Raw genomic sequence first — 17,617 nt, 5'->3', positions numbered from 1 at the left:
TCGTGAGCAAGGAGGAAGTCATGGTGGGGAGAGAGAAGTGCTCTGAAGCTGTTCCCTGAGGAACATTCACATTTATAGAGAGGGTAGGTGACAAGAAATCAGCAACGGCAACTTGGCAGGAGTCGTGGGTGAAGGAGGAAGCCAGGCTTCCGGGGGTTGCGGGGGCTGAGAGAACTGCATGAAGACGGGGGCCAGTTGGGCACCTCCCAAGGCCAGGCAGAGCACTGACTGTTAGATTTGGTGGCGTGGTGTTTGCTGACGGCTGCAAGAAGAAGCACACGGGAACAGCGCTGGGGACAGAAGCCAGACTCAGGAGGAGGAGGTAGAGACAGATACAAGGTGTCACCAGCAGTTTAAGTGTTGCAGTGGAGGGGAGCAGAGAAATCAGGAGGAAGCAAGGGAGGCTCTGGGGTCAGAAGCCACAGATGTGACTGACTGCATACACACCAGGAGCCATCCAGCTGGGGAGAAGCCTGCAAGTTCCTTTGGAAGGAGGCAGGCCGCAGTCCCCTATGAAAAGAGCGAACAGCTGTTTGGGCAGATCACCTTGGCAGGAAAAGCAGACCCAGTTTAAAATGGTCTCCACTGGCTTCTGTGAATGACCACAGTCCTCCCTCCAGAACCACACCGCATCCATTCATCGCGGGCACTCTGAGGGCAGCGCCTCGCTCCACTGTTGAGTAGATTAAATCAAGGAACTCCCGTTGGCCCCAAGCTCTGTGCCAGGCTCACAGATGAAGTCACTTCATTTCTTCTGCCTCCCTCGGCTTCCAGGATCCCTCACCGGAACTTCGTGGAACGATATGAAGTACTGAGAAGGCTCTGTGCTCGCACATCCTCTGGCCCCCACAGCCCATCTCCTGCTGAAGGGCACTCCGGTGAGTGGGGCCCGTGTGCTAGTCAGGTGTTCAACCACAGTTGACCGAGCTCCTATCCTGAGCCATCTCGGATGGGGCTGGGCATTCAGAGCAGAGGAAAACACAGCCTTGCTCTCCTGGTTCTTAGCTCAGTAGGGGAAACAAACTAAAAGAAGACAAATACTAGGGAAAGTGGAAAGGCAGAGCTGAGTACAGAATGCCGTGGGTAGTGCTGGGGAAGTGTGAATCAGGGAAAGCTTCCTGGAGGAAGTAGTGTCTGAGGACAGATGGCATTGGCCAGGTGAAGAACATTCCACATGACAGGTAATTGGATGGAGGGCTGCATGCAGGAGACAACACTGTGTGTGTGAGGAACTCCAGGCCAGAGTTGCTTCTCCATAAGGAAGAGAACAGGCATGTCACAGAAGCCGAGCTTTATTCTCTGGGTAGATGGAGGCACGTCAGAGGAGGAAGAGAGGGACATCAGCCTCATGCTTTCTGGAGACCACTGTGGGGCCCCTATGGCAGGCCATGGGAGTGAGGCTATTCATGCTGGCCAGAGTCAAGCTAGAGGTGTGGGCACAATGGGCAGTGTTAGGAAGAAACTGGTCAGACTGTGCCTGGCCAGTGGGGAAGAGAGGTTTGGGGGAGCTGCTGAGCCCCATAGGGCTGACTTGAGCTCCAGGTTCCTGGAGTCATCCTGTGGAGGCATCTGCAAAGCCCTCGGCAAGCTCTAACGTCAAGGGAAGGTCGCATGTGGCCCCAGTTTGGGGGTTGTCAGCATGCAGGGTAAGCCCCCTGCATAGGTGGAAGAAGAAGAAGCCAAGGACAGAGTGGGAGGCCCCTGCCCAGCAGCAGTGGCTTCCACACACACAGCCCTGCCCTGGAGCCTGGCAGACCTGGGACAGTTCTGCTTTCCCTTCTCTCTCGGGCACAGTTTTGTCACTTGCCTTTCACTCTTTTCCCCCACTTCTTTCCTTCCCCTCTCTTCGTGATCTGCTCTACTGCTGTGTCTCATGCCCAAAGCCCCCTTCGCCCCTGGTTGATTTTGCGGTTTCTCGTCTGCGGCATCTTCTTTGGCAGCCTCTGTCTCCAGAGAGGCACTGGGCAGCAAAAGGTGGTCAGAGCCCTCAGGTAAATCCTCTGTAGGAGCCAGCCCTGCACGCTGCGGGAGGGCAGGCAGGGGCACCTGTTGGGCCTCCCTGGGACTGGGATTCATTCGCCCTTTTCTCACGTGGCAGGAAGTTGAGGGGTCAGGCAGAGGGAACGGCCCAGCTGCCCTACTTGGCCCTCAGCATGTTTGGGGCCTTGGAACACATGCTTGCAGAGTAGCCTGGGTTTCCAGATGGGGGTCCAGGCACCAAATACCCTTTGGCAGCTTGCCCAGGGAACCCACAGGCATGGAGGCTGTGGGCCAGCCCAGGGCCCAGCCACAAGTAAAGATTTCTGTATGCCTCAGAACACCAGATGCCTCCCCCCAAAAAGGGTGGAGAAGTGGTTAGAGGCAAGAACAGGAGCAGAGAAGCCTGTGGAGTAGTGGGGAGACCAGAACCGGTTTCTCAAGTCCACAGAAGTGTGTAGATGACCAAGAGCTGATGGGACCTCCATCTCCCATCCCACAGAAAGGTCTCCATGCACCGAGGTGGCCACTCTGCAAGCTGTTCTCCAGGACATCCTCCACACTCTTCCAGCTCTGACTCAGGCAGCAGCCATACTTGGTGACCCCGCTAAGGCCATACCAGCCCCAGTTCACTGTGGCAAGACCAAGGTGTTCATGACGGACTCCATGGTAAGCTGGTTGATGGTGAGGAGGGGAGTTCTCCGAAGCCAGCCGCTTGCTCTCCTCAGTACCACGGGATCTGGAACCACTTCGGGGCCATGGGAGGAGAGGCTGAGACCCTCAGCGGATACCCCTTCTCCCAGCTGGAGCTTCTGGAACACAGACGCGCCCAGGTGCTGGAGCAGTGTGCCCGCCGCATCCAAGGCAGCTGGAGGCGACACTGGCATCGCAAGCAGGAGAGGCAGAGGCGGGCGGCCGTGCTCATCCAGGCAGGTAGGAGGTGCATGGGCCTGTGTGCAGACCCTGCGTGATCTGAGTTTCCTGCAGAACCTTATGCCAAGGCCGTGTCCGAGCCTCAGCACATGGATGGCACGACCCTATGGTGCACTGGGATTCGAATTCCAACCCACCTCACCCATTGTCTCCCCAGTCCAGTGAAAACCAGGTCACACGGCTGTCTGTAGGCAGCAGAGACTAAAAAATTGCCTTTAATTCCCCTTTCCCAGACCTAGAGGGTGGCTTATGCCATCTTCCTTTGCTTCCACAACAAATCATTATGTGCTGGGTCCAGGGCTTGTAATGAGTTTGAGAAGATCTGATTTATCAAAGGAAGAGACATAGAAAGCATATTCACAGCAGTCTTACCTTGAAAATACTAGAAACCACTCACATAGCTGACCGTAGTAAAGTCATGGTTATGTCATGAACCAAACTTACAATACAGCCAAGAAGTCTTTTTGAAGAGTATTTTAAATTTAATGGAAAACCTCTTCCAATGTGATGTTCAAATCAGGATACCAAACTGCATGTCAAGCGCGATGCCACCTTCCTCAGGTGTGTTTCTGTGTTTACAAGCCTAAAAAAATCGTGTAAGCCAACTGTAGAACTCTGCAGTGGTCAGCTAACAGGATTTGGATCTGTCTTTAAACTTTTTAGTTTTCTAGAATCCAAACTATTAATAGTGAATGGAATAGCCCCTTTTCTGAATGTAAAAAAACGAGAAAATGCTCAAAGTGCAAGAGAAGGAAATGAAAATTGCGACATGATCAGTCTACCATAGTGGGCGCATGGTGGGGTCTCAAACAATGTTTATGAATTCTTAAGGCCAGTAAGTAGCTTGAGCTGAGGATTTCCCCCTTGTTCCCCGGGCACTACCTCGGGCAGTGCCTGAGGCAGAGGTGAGTTTGCTCCCCGCTGTCCTTCCATACGAGGTCTATCCCAGCCTGACACTCTGAGTGGCCTTCCAGAGCTTTTTGAGGGCCTTTGTTCTCTCCTGTAGGCGGCAGCGTGGGCTGGCCGTTCACCAAGGAGGCGCAGGTTCTGGGCAGCTCGGGCGTGGCTGCAGGGCCAGGCTTGCAGAGTTCTAACATTCCATTTACTTTCTTGTCTCTGGGCAAACCTGCCAGCCATCCGTTCCTGGTTAGCTCGGAAACAGGTGCAGAGGCTGCACACCGCCGCCACAGTCATCAAGCGCGCGTGGCGGAAGTGGAGAGTGAGTATAGGACTCCTGTGGGCAGAACGGGTGGTGGCCGGCTGGCACCCAGCGGCCCTGGGCTGGAGTGCTCGCCCGGCACTGCATGGGACACCACCTGTCCCCCAGGACACCTGGGGTGCAGAAAGGGCAGCATCAGCAACTCTGGGCACATACTAAAAATCATGGAATTCTGCACTTTCAAGGGGTGAATTTTATGGTCTCTCAAGTAGATCTCAAAGCTGTTACTTTTTTTTTTTTTTAAAGATTTTATTTATTTATTTGACAGAGAGAAAAGCTGTTACTTTTAAAGTAGCAAATATAAGGCCTGAGCACAGGTGCCTTGGGCACAAAGATGTTTGGCCACAAGGCCACATCTGTTTGAAGGCATCCAGCTGTTCAACAGTCCTGTGCCCTTCCGATCACCTTGTTGAGCTATCTTATTATAGTTTGGGTTTCCATTAAGAACTAACAGATTGATGGGGCACCTGGGTGGCTCAGTGGGTTAAAGCCTCTGCCTTTGGCTCAGGTCATGATCCCAGGGTCCTGGGATTGAGCCCCACATTGGGCTCTCTGCTCAGCAGGGAGCCTGCTTCCTCCTCTCTCTGCCTGCTTCTCTGCCTATTTGTGATCTCTGTCTGTCCAATGAATAAATAAAATATTTTTTAAAAACCTAACAGATTGGGGGCGCCTGGGTGGCTCAGTGGGTTAAGCCGCTGCCTTCGGCTCAGGTCATGATCTCAGAGTCCTGGGATCGAGTCCCGCATCAGGCTCTCTGCTCAGCAGGGAGCCTGCTTTCCTCTCTCTCTCTGCCTGCCTCTCCATCTACTTGTGATTTCTCTCTGTCAAATAAATAAATAAAATCTTTAAAAAAAAATAAAAAAAATAAAATAAATAAAATAAAAAATAAAAACCTAACAGATTGAAAGCTATAAAGTGGCATTCTCTTTTTTTAAGATTGGAATGGCCTTCCTTGCTTCGAAAGAACTGGATGGTGTGGAAGAAAAACACTTTTCTCAAGTTCCCCTTCCCACGGGCTCCTTCCTACTGCCACAGACACAGACCAGCCTCCTGGCAGCAATAATCCGCCTCTGGCCCCTGGGACTGGTCCTGGCCAACGCAACTGTGGGAGTCCGAGGCTTTCAGAGAAAGCTGGTGGTCTGGGCCTGCCTCCAGCTCCCTGTGGGGAACCCCAGTAGCTACCCGGTCCAGATAGCACAAGGACAAGCTGGTGTCACATCCATCCGAGCACTGCCTCAGGTAAGCTGTGTGATGGGACAGCAGTCCTGCCCACCACGGCTCTAGGTCCCTCACACCTCCTTGCAGAAGGCAGGAGCCAAAGCCCGAGTCCGCAGCAGGAGCAGGACTGAGGCAAGAGCTGTTCTGACCAGGGAAGCCACAAGCCTGAGCTTCCCAGCTGGCTGTAGGTTTGGGTGGTTTCCATCATTACAACTCAGAATTTTCTAGAGTCCTCCCACTTTTTATTTATTTTAAAGATTTTATTTATTTATTTGACAGAGAAATCACAAGTAGGCAGAGAGAGAGGGAAGCAGGCTCCCTGTTGAGCAGAGAGCCCAATGCGGGGCTTGATCCCAGGACCCTGGGATCATGACCTGAGCCAAAGGCAGAGGCTTAACCCACTGAGCCACCCAGGCGCCCCCCCATTCCCCTTTTATAAACTGTCTGGCTTCTCCTCTGAAATCTCCATTTAATTAGTCCCACTTTTTTTAAAAAAATATATTTATTTATTTATTTGACAGAGAGAGAGAGATCACAAGTAGAGAGGCAGGCAGAGAGAGAGAGAGAGAGAGAGAGGAGGAAGCGGACTCCCAGTGGAGCAGAGAGCCCGAGGTGGGACTCAGTCCCAGAACCCTGAGATCATGACCTGAGCCGAAGGCAGAGGCTTAACCCACTGAGCCACTCAGGTGCCCCTAATTAGTCCCACTTTTTGTGGTGACAGTTTATTGTCTCAAATAGCACTGAAGTTAGCATCCTATTTTCCTCAAATTATTACTTCGTTTATCTCCTGCTCCAGCTGTGCAGATGACAAGCAGGTAAGTCAGTGGTCCAAGAGCTGTTTTTATAGTACAAAAACACAGCCAGGGAAAGACTCAGCCAACACACATAATGGGCTAATGCTCAACCTGCCACATGAGGTCCCAGCAAGGGTTAAGTGACACAAGTCAGAAGGAAGGAAGCAGCAAGTTTCCATACCTGAGGAATTACGTTAGAACGGAACCTAGAGATCTCCATGACAACACATGGGTCAGCCAGATAAACAGCAGTGGGACTGTTTGCTCTGCCAGTTTTAAGCAGTCTTAGGACTATGACAGGCAACACTCTTAGAGGAGAGAGCTTGCTCATCCATCACACCAAGTGGATGTGAAATGTTGTATTTTTAATTTGCCCCTCATTTAGAATGAGCAGAAAGCCTGCATTCAATCCTGCTCCTGCTGGGACCCTGCTATCAGTGCTTGTCCACACCTCTGCGTTTCTAGCACTGGCGCTGTGGGGCCCCGAGAGGACTCGCACTCCCGGGATCTGGGGTTCTAGCAGTCTCTCTCTCTCTCTCCCTAGGGCTCGATCAAGTTCCACTGCAGGAAGTCTCCACTGCCGTACGCCGACATCTGCCCTGAACCCTCACCCTACAGTGTTACTGGCTTTAATCAGATTCTGCTGGAAAGACACAGCCTGGGCCATGGGTGAGCTCTTCTCACCTTCTAGCCTCACCTGGCTGGGCAATCCTTTGGTGCCTTTGTGTCTACAAGGCCTTTCCTGCCAGCTGCTTTGCCAAAGACATTTAATCCACACAAAGATGCCAAACTACTCCCACAGCAACTCCAAGCACTTGTGACCAAGCAATGTGTTGCAGCCCCTGCACTAGGGGCCTGGGGCTCCCCTCTACATCTCAGGCCCTGACAGCTGTCGGGCTGGTTAGCAAATCAGGGCTAAGAAACCTCAGGACCACAGAGGATGTCCCCCATTTTACTACCTTCATAGATCCAATGCAGCAGGGTAGTCCATCACTACAGTGGGGCATCCCAATTCCCTGCAAACAGAACAGGTGGGTCAGCTTGAAATTAGCCCCCAAATTTCAATTAGAATATTTGCATTTAGTTCCTTTAAAAGGAACAAAACCTATTTTTAATATGTTGATTTATTTAATGTAATAATGTAACAAAAGTGTGAATACAATTTACCACAGAATTACCATGTCCTGATTTTATTTAGCAACAGTGAGCAAGTTTTAACTCAAATGGGTATGAAACTTGACCAATCATGTGATGTCTAAACTGTACCAAAATTAAAATATCTAAACACCACCATCTGAATGTCCAGTTCTCCCTCCATCAAGGGTTTGTCACCTTGAGTATCCTCCTCTTGTCTGAAACCCACGCCCACAGTGCCGAAGACAAAGAGCTTGTGCAGCCGGCCTGGAAGTCAGCACCGTGGCCGAGGGCCCCACGCTAGCTCTTCTGGGGGTCGCAGGCAGGGTGAATGCACACACATGTGCCAGCAAGCAGCTCGGGAGTTCAGCTCACGAATCCTCCTCCCGGGATGGCTCCACGATCCGTAAACAGCAGTCCGCAAACTCCACAAACAAGGGCTCCTGCATGCAGGCTCGCATGAGCTTCGCCTTATTGTCACCCTGATCGAGGCTGACCATCAGCTGTCGAAGGTGCGGGTTGAGCAGAAGGCTTCTCAGTGCTGCAGACTCGCCTGAAAAATGAGCGAGAAAGCCGATGTGGGTTCAAGTGGGGACAGATGGAGACGGCTAAAAGCTAAATGCGTCCAGTGTAGTACCCGTCAAGGGTGCTGCATGCCCTAAACCTTTAAACCTGAGAATGGAACCCATGCTCCACGTTAACAAGGTGAGGTCACCAGAGCAGCTGATCTCCCAGTTAAAGGCCGTCAGATTCTTGTTCTCAGCATCCCTATAAAAGTTTAACTTTATGCCATTTCAACTAGGAAAAAAATACCAGCACATACACAGAGAACAACATGAATTTGTTGGCACGTTGTTTTTCATGGGCCTGAATGTTCTCCCGGGTGAGGAGAGTTACACCAAACAGTCTGAGCGCTGTGAAGGCCAGCGCACGGCCCTCACACTGCAGCCTTGGTAGCAATGAACAGACACGGACATCTGCCTGCTGCCTCAGTTTACAAAACCATCCACGCCTGCCCTCGGCCTCACTGCCGTGGGACTGGGTGCGTGGCAGTGTGGGCCTCAGGCGACGGAAACAAAACCTTCCACATGCAGGAACCACATTGGCCTGTTCATCACAACACTTCACAGAACTGCCCCCAGGCCTGACCATGTGGGCCTACAAAAACGCCAGGCGTTATGAACACCGGTGTCCCTCTAAAAATCTGTCTGCTGGAGTGACCAGACCACATACGAAGCACGGGGGAGGTGGGAGCGAATGCAGGCCCCTGCCCTACAGGCTGGCGTGGGAGAAGTTACCATCAAGTATGAGTGGTGTATTTCCAGGCCCCATGGAAAGGTGAAAGTGCTTGCTTCTGAGAAAGACAAAAGGTCAAGGAAAGTTAAGGTGAGGAAGGGTAACCTGAACCAAGCCTTGAGGGAGAACTCTGGCGACCCACAAAACCAGCAGGATTCTAGGCAGGGAGGTGCGGAAGCCCCAAGTGTTTATGGAGTCAAGTGGCCAAAGGGATCTGCATACCACACTCCGTTAGGGAGACCCCTGAACACCACAGGTTTGAGCTGCACGGGTCCCCTCCTACACAGTGTTCTCCCATCAATACAGTGTTGTAAATGTATTTTCCCTTCCTTGTGATTTTCTTAACATTGTCTTTTCTCTCATTTACTTTATTGTAAGAATGCAACATGTAATACATGGAACATACAGATCGTGTGTTAATTGACTTAAGTTATCGGTAAGGTTTCCGGTCTACAGTAGGCTATTAGTAGGTAAGTTCTGGGGGAGTCAGAAGATAAATTTTCAACTGCAGGGTAGACGAAGGGGAGCCCTACCCCTGTGCAGTTCAAGGGTCACCTGTATTTAGTAACTTAAAAAAAAAATCAGACTCTATACATTGAATTAAATAGATTAGCGGTTGATGAAGAAGCAAGCATACACACTTACCTAAATTCTTTAAATTCTGCAAAGACACTCTGTCCTCTTCCTCATCACTATTGAGAAAGTCAGCTACAGAGTCGTCGTCATCTTTGGAACAGAAAGCACAACTAATTATGACTAGAAACAAAGCCTGGGCGCCAGACTTGAACAACTCCCAACAGATAAAAGTGCACATCGGTGACAGTAGCAAGGGGAAGCAGGTACTGACAAAACAAAAATGACCTTATCTGGAATTCATGACTTTTCCAACATTCCTCTTTTTGGGGAAGGAGGGTGAAGCCAAGAATTGGGAAGTTTAACAAATGCACCCTAGTGTGTTCATATGCTTGTTCTTTTTTTTTAAACCATTTTTTAAGACTTTATTTATTTATTTGACAGACAGAAATCACAAGTAGGCAGACAGTGAAGCAGAGAGAGAGGGGGAAGCAGGCTCCCCACTGAGCAGAGAGCCCAATGTGGGCCTTGATCCCAGGACCCTGGGATCATGATGTGAGCAGAAGGCAGAGGCTTAACCCACTGAGCCACCCAGGCGCCCCTCACATGCTTGTTCTATGTGCTTCTCTGGTCGTTAGGCCAGGAGCCTGATTCTCCAATCCCTATCACCCCAGCTCTCCTCACTATGGCTCCAGCCCTGGCGGGGGACAAAAAATTCGGTGCTCGGTAAAAACCTGCTAACATGAATACCTTGTGTTTTCAGTATAGTCAGAAATTTCTGACATTGCCAAAACCCAACAAGGAGGTTTCTCAAAGGGCAGAAATGGGCTATCCCATGCTGTGAATGTTCAATACCTCTTTGCTGGCACCAGGAGGGACTGCCTTCAGAGGCTGGCATGGTGCCTGACACCCAGGAGAGACTGTAGTCTGCAGTGATGGCTGGGACGACTGCGCGTTCCCACAATAAGCTGGGAGGTGCCCCAACAGCAGGAAGGGGAGGTTGGCCCAAGGGAGCCTCCCACATGAGCCTGGCTCAGGTGAACCGATGTTCCAGTCAGGGGAAACCTGAAGCCATGACTGGAGAAGGCTCCTGTCATTAGGGTGTCCCCCTCCCCCAAACACCACAGCCAGCTGCCTCTCACACCCTTACTTCTTGCCCTCAGGCTGCTCTAGACTACGCAACAGGGGCCCCCACTGCTAGTGCTCTGGGCTATGGAAGCTGTTCTTAATGAAGCCATCTTTCCTGACTCCCTGTCCCAACCCACATCTCTTTCCTTTCAGTTATTACCTTGAAACCCTTTCAAGGTTAGTTTTTTTGAAGTCAAGCAACCCACCTTTGTTTTCTGTGGGCTTTACAGTTTTTGCCGTAACAGCGGACCTTATTTTTTTCTCAGCAGGACGAGTTTCAGGGTTGCACTGCTCTGAAAGAGACATGAACAGATGCACATCACCTCCACTTTAGTGACAAGGCCACACTGCCCCACCGAGCCAGCTTCTAGTTGGGAAACATGTATGTGGTTAGGGATGGGGGGGGGTGGAGATGTATGCAGAGAAAGTGAGGGATCCTATCAAAGGGCAGCACTGAGAAAAGCAACCCTGGGCCTGGCAGAGGATGGAAGAAGCAGGCCTCACGAACCTGAAAGCTGTCCCCATCCTCCTTTCCCCCGCCTAACCTCGCTGGGCTCTCCCTAGAATTAAGTGACACACTGACTTCAATTAGCGAACAATTTTCTCAGCAGTTTCAGGTACCAAATTTGCATGTACCACATGCCGCTGGGATGACACAGATGAAAGTCATCAGGCCCACCTCAAGGGGTTAAGCCTTAGGGATGGCAGCCAGAGACCTGGATAAGAGTCCGATCGATGTCACCTGAGAGGACTGGAAGACCAAGGGGAGGCGCTGCCAGGTGGAAAGAGCATTCCTGACAGAGAGGTCTACAGCTGGACCAGAACCCTGGAAGAATAGGGTCGTGTGCAAGGACAGTGATATGCAACTAGCAGCTGACTGACAGGGGAGGACTGGCAGGTGGCTGGGATGCAAGTGGAGGAAGCAAGAGCAGAAGAGGGCCACACAGGAGGCTGCCCTTTCCTCCCAAGAGCAGTGTCTCTCATCAAAGGCACTGTGATGTTCAGGGTGGAAAGGTCTTTAACAGTGTGAGATGGTCTCACACTCCACAGGGTGTTTATTTGCACCAACACCAATTACCAGAAGTGCCCCCAACCCTCAGCTACTGTCACAACAGAAACATTCTCGCAATGTGTCTCCATATAGAGAGCAATACCCAGGCTAAGAACCACCACCTCCCTCTGCTAGAGAGACTGGAGTTTTCAACAAGGGAGTGAATTACTCAAATGTGCATTTTAAGAGAAACCCTGGCCGCAGCAGGGCCACACAGTGAAGAGCTCCTGATTGCCCCGTACTGCCCTAGGGGTTCTTAGAGGGGCCACTCAGGACCGCACTGCCAGAGCAAAGCTTACCAACCCGGCTCCCCAACCCAATTTTCAGCAAAGCAGTTCTGCTTCTATCTTGAACAGAAAAGTTTCTTTTGAAAATGCTCAAGAGGGGTGCCTGGGTGGCTCAGTGGGTTAAGCCGCTGCCTTCGGCTCAGGTCATGATCTCGGGGTCCTGGGATCGAGTCCCGCATCGGGCTCTCTGCTCAGCCGGGAGCCTGCTTCCTCCTCTCTCTCTCTCTGCCTGCCTCTCTGCCTACTTGTGATCTCTCTCTGTCAAATAAATAAATAAATAATCTTTAAAAAAAAAAAGAAAAGAAAAGAAAGAAAATGCTCAAGAAATACTAGGGTAAAAAACAAAAACAGCAGGGGGAGCCGTACAGCTTGAAACATACCTCTAGGCCAAGGACTGAGAGGGGATCACGCTATAGGCAAAAAACCAATAAGGCACTTCAATAATCAGAGTCAACTCAGCATGAGGTCATGGGAAAGGGTCCCTGAGGACTAAGAGGAGGCTCCAGATTGGAGTTAAAATATAGACTTAGACAGTACTAACCTCCCCTTAAGGTAAACAGATCTACCTCGTTGTTTCTAGCCAGGGATTTAAAGAAAAAATTGCTCTTGTTAACTGCAGCCAGCGCAGCTTTTGAGAATACTAAGAAAAACCACTAGGGTTGACTTTGGCGGTCAAAGCAGTTACCTATTTTGGGGGGCAGAGGGGGGCGGCGGTCTCTGGAAGGAAATGTATAGCAGAAGTTTCTGACTGGTCCAAGTCCCGGGAAGCATTCACAGGCAGAGATTCCCTCTGGGGCTCCGAGAGGATTGAGGGAGGCAAGGCCGGGAGAGACGCGGCGGGACGTGAGGGCTGCCCGCGCGAGAAGAGGGGCGGCTCGGGGGCGCGGGGAGACTCCGGGGTCTTACCTTTGTGCTTCCGGAAGCAGGTCACGGAGCAGCTGTAACAACAGAGGCCACGGGCCGCGTTAGCCCGGGAAGTCGCGCGGACCCTCCCGGGGTCCCCGCTCGGACCCCCGACGCCCCGCCCGGTCCCCTTCCAGACGACACCCGCACTCACTAAGGCACACGGCAGGCGGGGCAGCGGTATTTGGGTTTCTCCAAGCAAATCACGCAGACGACGGCGCTGCAATTGAGCGACGCCATAATCCCTCCACGGCCTCTTCTCCCGGGACGCGCCAGAGTCTGGCCGGGAGTCCCCACGTGCACGCCCTTTTTTCCTCGCTTCCTTAACCGGGACCAATCGGCGCGCAGCACTCACCGGCAGTCAAAAGCAATGGACTGATCCTGCTCATTGCTCCAGTCCTGATAAGTAGAAAGTAGATACACTCGATCCTTCGGCTTCCCGGAGTAGGTCTCGTAGTCCTCCCTACGGGGGTAGCAGGGAGAGGGAGAGAGAGAAAAAGGCTCCCCACTGAGCAAGAAGTCCCACGCGGGACTCCATCCCAGGACCCAGGGATCATGACCTGAAACAGACGTTTAACCCACTGAACAACTCAGGCGCCCCTGACTTAGACTTTCTAATTCTTGCAAGGGCACTGGGTCCTCCCCCTCGACATTCCATTTGCTTCTATCTAGCAAATGAGAAATCCAGCCCCTGGTCCAGAATCGGTTAGATTGAGTGACACACACATGCTCTTCCCTGCTTAAGCCCTTTTTCTCTCAGGAAAGAAAGCTGAGGCTCCAAGGCAGTAGGCAGGCACAGTCTCTGCCCTCTGTGAGCTCAAAGCTTAGAGTGGTGGCAGGAGGGAGAAGAGATCGTCTTAGGGTCCTGCCGGTGCTAGCCTTCACTTGCATGGCCCAGAGAGCGAATGCCTCTTCAAATCTTGCATTCCGGGCTCCTCACTCACTTGGCTTGGTCATGGAACAGATGAGTGAGCTCTGGCCCAAAGGAGGGGATTCTGGCCTAATGAGTCCAGATAGATGAACTGCGATGGGCCTTGAGTGGCACCTCAGGCTTTAGGAACAGTCATGTTTCATTAGCAGCCTGTGCCTCCTTGAAATCTTTAACACCGCCCAGCCCAACCAGGGCTGCCACCGCAGCCTTAAGTCATTCTCACTCCCAAGTCCCTCCTCCCTTGTGTTGAGCCCACTAGCCCTCAGGATTCCACTACTATAAAGGCTCCACATGATTGTCATTGTTTTTGCAGATAACCTGGTAGGACCAAAGCAATTGTTCGAGTCTTGGCTCAATTCCTTCCCTGGCTATGTGACTTCTACAGTCTCTGAGATCCCTCACCTATTAGTGTGGATGTGCAGGCCTGATGTCCTGAGCAGCCGAGAAGCAGAGAAAAGACCACGTGTAAAAATGTCTGTAATCTGAGCAGAGCCAGAGTCTCAGTGATTGCAGGCTGGGGCTTGCTGGGTGACATGAAGGGACCAGATTCCAGACTGGCTCAGATTCCATCCCGGTATCTACCTCCCTCCTTGGAGACACTTCTGACAGCGACCTCCACTGGCCTTGCCCAGCACTTAGCCAGGAAGACCAACAAACAGGTATTCACAAACAGCTATAACCTTGAAAACAAAGTAACTCCGAATTACTGATGGAAAACAGGATCGGGACGCCTGGGTGGCTCAGTCATTAAGCATCTTCCCTTAGCTCAGGTCATGATCCCAAGGTCCTGGGATCGAGCCCCAAATCAGGCTCCCTGCTCCGCGGGAAGACTGTTCTCCCTCTCCTACTCCCCCTGCTTGTATTCCCTCTCTCCTGTCAAATAAATAAATAAAATCTAAAAAAAAAAAAAAAAGAAAGAAAGAAAGAAAGAAAAGAAAAGAAAACAGGATCAAGGGAGAAATGGAGTTCTAGCAGTGTGGCAGAAGTGAGGATTTGTAACTTATGTAGAATATATATGTAAATAAATAGATTGAATGTTTTTAAAACTTTGTAATTTGAAGCACTACAAAGGATTTATTTGATAACCCAGAGTCTGTAACTCCTGGAGCTCAGGTCCCAACCCTGTAAGTGCAGGTGTCGCCCCCAAGTCCCTCAAGGCCAGGGTCCCGAAGCGCAGGTCCATCTAAAAGGGTTCTGCTGTCAGCCTCTATGAGCCACCTTCGGTGGGCCTAGGCCACTATCCATCTCTGCTTTGGATGTGCCCAACCACCCTGGGGATGCTGTTCAATCCTTAGTGCTGAAGTAGCATGGACCCCGACCTGCCCCACATGCAGATGCTCCCGGGGTAAACCAGGACCTGCCTGAAATCTAAGACATGTCCACACTGACCCAATAATCAGCGGCATCTCCTGTATTCTTCAACACTTGTGACCACCCCAGAACCATCCCAGAAGGCCCATGCTTACCTGGGAAGGCCAGAGAAGGTCAGTGATTTGCCCAGGACACAGTTGAATCCTGTGCCCTGTCTCACACCTGGTAGAAATCTGCTGACTGTGGACATCACCACCACCCATTCCGTATTTTTCCTGTGAGTTGTCTTTGGAGGCTGAGGCCATGGAGAGTCTCCACAATTTTCAGGGCTCAACCCCACGTCACCCACAACCAAACCACGCTTATTCCTCTACCTTTGGGTCCAGAGATGGTGACTTCAGTGAAAAGAAAGTTTCTGGAATTCCTTCCATGCACATTCCACGCAGTAAAGGCAGCCTTCCCTCTACTCTGGGAGACACCACAGCATCCCAAAACAGTTGTACCCCTCCTGCTCCAATGTCCAGGAAAGAAGGCGGCTCGGCGATGGTGATGAGGTTGGGGAACATCAAAAGGCCAAGCAAGGCCAGTATAGATCTTCTTGGCAGTGGCCAGTTCAGAAAAAAAAAAAAAAAAAAAGACACATAAGACTCCAGGCCCAGCAACGCACGTCCACACTGATGTAGTCACCCTTAGCAGCACCCTGATTCTTTCTGGACCCCCCTCCAAACCCATCCTAGCAGCTGTCTAAGGCTGCCTCACACCTCCCAAGACCGACCTGGAGAGGGGTGGGGTAGAATGATTTTCAGAGCTCTGCCACCCCGCAGGCGCTGTCCAGCACATTCCGGGGACCAAAGCCAAAGCTCTGCGTTGCGTGTGGAGGTCCAGGCCCGCCGCTCAGCACCGCCAGAGGGCGCTCCAGGTCCAGACTGGCCTGGCGCCGCGGAACTCGAGCTGGATTGAAGTAAACACCCGCTCCCCGTCAGAGCCAAGGCTGTCTCGCTGCACAGGGGAGGGTGAATCCAGGCATTGGCCTCTTTGTACCTCGAACATTGCCAAGAGGCAAGAAAAGCGTGGAGGGCGCGGTGCTGAAGCCAGCCACCGGATGGGCAGGAGTGTCTCCTCCACAAAAGCAAGACCCTTATCTGCAGAGGGTTCCAATAGCAACTGTCATTCCAGCGGCAACTCCCCGATGCTTACCGCCCAACGCTTCCTGGCATTTCCAAGGGTGGAGATCCAGCAGCAAGCTGGCCACCCACATTAACCGATGAAAGTTTAACCGTGCTTTGGGAGCATGGGCTTACTAACCAGGGCCTGAGCCACTTCCCTGCACCTTCCCCGGTGCCATGATGGGGTGCACTGAGCTACCTGTTCTGATTATCAGAGGCAGGAAGTGCATAAGGTTGGGCTCTTTGCTGCCTTGTCATATCTCAGCTGCTGCTGCTGCTGCTTCTTTAAGATTTTATTTATTTGACAGAGAGCACAAGCAGGGGGAGCAGAGGAAGAGGGAGAAGCAGGCTCCCTGCTGAGCAAGGAGCCCAATGAAGGATTTAACCCCAGAACCCTGGGATCATGACCTTAGGGGAAGGCAGCTGATTAACCAACTGAGCCACTCAGGCGCCCCTCAAATCTCAGCTTCCCCAGGGCATGGGGGACCCAGGGTCAGCACCAGGAGGAGTGTCTGAGATTGGGGTATTTGAGGGCCTTCTGCCTCATTCTCATCTACTCCTCCATCGCTGTTTCTCCTCTGGTATCTAAGTAGTTCAGACGGTAAAGTGAGGTTGCTGGTGGGAATCAAATTAAGGAGGCCCGAGGTTCAGGTGGAGTGGAGTGGTCGGTTTCCAACTCTGAGTGTTATCTTACAGCAGTAAAGAGATATTCGTTCCCAAATTCTAGACAGTAACAGTCTGACCTACAATTAGACTTCAAGGAGAACTTCCAGACAGCAAAAGGGATAAAGAATAATTGCATTAGGTATGCCTGGGTGGCTCAGTCAGTTAAGCCTCTGCCTTTGGCTCATCGTGATTCCAGGGTCCTGGGATCAAGTCCTCCATCGTGCTCTCTGCTCAGCAGGGAGCCTGCTTCTCCCTCTCCCACTCTCCCTTCTTGCGCTCCCACTCTGACAAATTAATTAATTAATTAATTAATTTTAAAAAGGAATAATTGTGTTATTCCCAGTCTCAGAGCTGTTGAGAAGGCACAGACAAAAGAACTCACCACTGTTTCATAAACATATCCTACCACCCAAACCTCACACTTTTCTCACACCCTCTCCCATTTGCAGATCCACACAGATCCCACTTACACTCCGTAGGACAGAGATCTAAGGAATCAGGACTTCCCAGCAAGATTCTCCAGGAAGCTGGGGGTCCCACGTGGACAGGGAGTGGATCTGGGCTTTGCACCAACCTCATATCCATGTGACGGAGAAGCACAGGAACTCCACTCAGTAAGGAGCAGAGAAACTGAGACCCCAAACTGCCTTCCCCCTTCTCAAAAATAAAGACCAAATAAAGAGCCCAAACAGAAACCATGAGGATTCTTCACTAGCAGATCTGCACCAGAAAGTTATAAAAGCCAAAGGAAAATAATATCAGATTGAAATGATACCACCACACACCGGGTGGAACGATGAAAATGAAAAAGATTGGCAATACCCAGTGCTGCGAGGAAAGAGGCTGCTGGAGTCTGGAGTTTTGTGCCCCACCCCCCAAATTCATACACTGAAATTCTACAAAACCTAAAACAATTATACATAATGGAAGAAGTAACATACTAGTTCCAGGGGTGCCTGGGTGGCTCAGGTGGTTAAGCGTCTGCCTTCTGCTCAGGTCATGATCCCAGAGTCCTGGGATCAAGTCCTGC

General features: G+C 51.4%; 2 protein-coding genes across 9 annotated transcripts in view; one reads left to right on the top strand and one right to left on the bottom strand.

Moving 5' to 3' along the window:
- Positions 1 to 7,434, top strand: part of MYO19 (myosin XIX) — a 32,992-nt gene extending 25,558 nt beyond the window's left edge. For 4 of the 5 annotated variants that reach the window (XM_059148439.1, XM_059148438.1, XM_059148440.1 and 1 more), the window contains 6 exons: positions 775 to 878; positions 2,480 to 2,646; positions 2,781 to 2,910; positions 4,044 to 4,129; positions 5,066 to 5,368; positions 6,686 to 7,434. In XM_059148439.1, the coding sequence (XP_059004422.1) occupies positions 775 to 878; positions 2,480 to 2,646; positions 2,781 to 2,910; positions 4,044 to 4,129; positions 5,066 to 5,368; positions 6,686 to 6,814 (919 nt within the window). In that variant the 3' untranslated portion in view covers positions 6,815 to 7,434. Of the gene's footprint in view, positions 1 to 774; positions 879 to 1,883; positions 1,992 to 2,479; positions 2,647 to 2,780; positions 2,911 to 4,043; positions 4,130 to 5,065; positions 5,369 to 6,685 lie in introns of those variants that run through there. The other variant, XR_009347942.1, reaches the window with a different exon arrangement.
- On the bottom strand, positions 7,316 to 15,671 carry ZNHIT3 (zinc finger HIT-type containing 3). 4 transcript variants are annotated; one of them, XM_059148461.1, is made up of 8 exons: positions 15,531 to 15,671; positions 14,911 to 15,349; positions 13,847 to 13,876; positions 12,869 to 12,976; positions 12,517 to 12,548; positions 10,479 to 10,565; positions 9,217 to 9,297; positions 7,316 to 7,828 (listed from the first exon to the last, which is right to left on the bottom strand). In XM_059148461.1, the coding sequence occupies exons 2-8, from the start codon at positions 15,003 to 15,005 to the stop codon at positions 7,647 to 7,649; spliced, it is 615 nt and encodes a 204-aa protein (XP_059004444.1). In that variant the 5' UTR covers positions 15,006 to 15,349; positions 15,531 to 15,671; the 3' UTR covers positions 7,316 to 7,646. The 4 variants fall into 4 exon arrangements, with proteins under 4 accessions (XP_059004444.1, XP_059004445.1, XP_059004446.1 ...); XM_059148462.1 differs by having other exon boundaries at positions 14,911 to 15,352; positions 15,531 to 15,660; XM_059148463.1 differs by lacking the exon at positions 13,847 to 13,876.
- Between the last annotated feature and the right edge of the window lie 1,946 nt (positions 15,672 to 17,617).

This window comes from Mustela lutreola, chromosome 15, assembly GCF_030435805.1.
Source record: "Mustela lutreola isolate mMusLut2 chromosome 15, mMusLut2.pri, whole genome shotgun sequence".
In the NCBI taxonomy this organism is placed as follows: Eukaryota; Metazoa; Chordata; class Mammalia; order Carnivora; family Mustelidae; genus Mustela; species Mustela lutreola.
This window is presented reverse-complemented; position numbering and strand designations above follow the sequence as displayed.